Source organism: Arachis ipaensis, chromosome B05 (assembly GCF_000816755.2).
Source record: "Arachis ipaensis cultivar K30076 chromosome B05, Araip1.1, whole genome shotgun sequence".
In the NCBI taxonomy this organism is placed as follows: Eukaryota; Viridiplantae; Streptophyta; class Magnoliopsida; order Fabales; family Fabaceae; genus Arachis; species Arachis ipaensis.
Window position 1 is genome coordinate 20,445,202 of NC_029789.2, and position 1,846 is coordinate 20,447,047.

Consider the following 1,846-nt stretch of genomic DNA (forward strand, 5'->3'; position numbering starts at 1 on the left):
AATATAAAAAATATTTTTATTAGACAAACATTAATAAAAAATAATAAATTTTATTGGTGATATAATATTGTTCAAACCTAAGAAATATGAAAGAGTCAAGACCATATTAGTACAAACAAAGATCATTTAGCATTATTGGGTATAAATTTGATTGTTTATGGAGGTTCTGAGAATCAGACCGGTCATTAAATCGTTCTAGTCATTGATTTATTGGTTTATTGGTCTAATCGGTCTAATCAGTGGTTCAATTAAAAAAACCGTTTTAAAATAAAATAATAAATAAATTATAAATAAACATCTTAAAATATAATTATAGTTTAATATAAATTTTAAAATATCTTTAAATTTTAGAACACTACATAAAATATCATTAACCAAATCTATATGATCTTATCAAAATACAAACTCAAAATTATAACCCTGATTCAGATGGCTTCCCGAGCAATTAACGAGTATTGTTGTATGCCAAACACTTTGGATACAAACAATTAACAAGAACTATATATTTTAATTGTACAACTCAAAGATGAAAAACATGTTCCTATTATCAACTACCTTTAGAGATCTTCTTTTCCTACTGATGATTTCACTGAAAATTTGTTTTTAACCCACTCCATGTCCTTCACATCCTTGTAGCCCTACAAATTCACATCAAACACAAAGTTATTCGTCTTCTCATCCATGGAAAGCCACATACACAACATTATAATATAACCCTATAATACACAAATAGGCATAGTCTCTGGCTATATATTTGAGTGTATCCAACATGTATGGAATGTTAAAAAAGCAGCATTCAGCAACAAACATTTAAAGGGTGAGACTAAATTAACCACCAACAACACCATATTTGAACTCAATAATTAGCTATTACAGAACATTAACCAATAATCATACTAAAAGGGTGACACTAAATTATAAAACAGTAATTACAAAACACTGACAAAAGAAGAACATTAGCATTAGCAATTATAGAAATTATAAAACAACAACCAGTAATCAACAACCAAAAATTACAAAACAGGAATTACAAAGTTAAAAACATAACTGAAATTACAAAGAGCTTCTTGGCAGGCGAATTATTACTCACAGATACATCGTTATCAGCAACTGCTTCTTGATTAATACTTCCATCATGGCAAAGCTCTGATCACTCTGATTCTCACAATAGCAATAGCAATAGCAATAGCAACAAGCAACAACATTAGATTCTGCAATCAATCATCCAAAAACTAAATCAAATCAATCGCATAGTAAATTAATTGCAAGAACCCTCCGTATGGAAAATCAAATTCGATCAAATACCACACAAATTAAAACAACCAACAAATCAGTGCACCCAAGCAGCTTACAGAACAACGCACCAAAATCAAAGTAGTATATGAAATGAGAGAGTACGGAACTCACAGGAGACGCAGTAGACAAGCCAGCCAAGCGCCAAAACATCTTGAATTCTTGGAGGAGGAGAAAGAAAGAATCGAATCTAGCAGGGCGCAGAAACCCTAGCGCCTCGGGTTCCCAAATCGAATCAGGAACGGGGAAAATCCTAGAATCGGGAACATGGGCGACAAGATGACGGCGCACAGGATGAAGACGATGGAGAATGGACACCGAGCGGGGAAGAAAAGAGCGAAGTACGAACAGGGGTTGAGAAGAACCACGGTTAGGAACGAAAGGGAGATGGAGCATAAGTTGTGGGTTTGGGACAGGGGGAAGGAGGAAGTCACAGAGGCGCCGACAACCACGACGGCGGCGGCAAAACTGGGCAGAAGAAGCTAGGGAAAGTTTGGGGTTTGTTTCTTCAGAGAATGGCTTTGAAGGAGGGGGTGGGTTTAGGGAAGGAGGG

The 1,846-nt window shown here is 35.0% G+C and overlaps 1 protein-coding gene across 2 annotated transcripts; it reads right to left on the reverse strand.

Moving 5' to 3' along the window:
* Positions 484 to 1,840, reverse strand: LOC107641752. 2 transcript variants are annotated; one of them, XR_001620413.2, is made up of 3 exons: positions 1,408 to 1,484; positions 1,091 to 1,211; positions 484 to 638 (listed from the first exon to the last, which is right to left on the reverse strand). XR_001620413.2 is itself a non-coding variant. In XM_016345221.2 (3 exons), exons 1-3 carry the CDS (start codon positions 1,687 to 1,689, stop codon positions 623 to 625), a joined length of 363 nt encoding a protein of 120 aa, XP_016200707.1. In that variant the 5' UTR covers positions 1,690 to 1,840; the 3' UTR covers positions 484 to 622. The 2 variants fall into 2 exon arrangements, 1 of the variants encoding a protein (XP_016200707.1); XM_016345221.2 differs by having other exon boundaries at positions 1,091 to 1,155; positions 1,408 to 1,840.

Excerpts from the sequence above, each read along its gene's own strand:
- LOC107641752 (XM_016345221.2), bottom strand. The coding sequence starts at position 1,689 with ATGCTCCATCTCCCTTTCGTTCCTAACCGTGGTTCTTCTCAACCCCTG. Across the intron at positions 1,156-1,407 it reads GCTTGTCTACTGCGTCTCCT|AGTGATCAGAGCTTTGCCAT; the intron begins GTGAGTTCCGTA and ends TGTGAGAATCAG.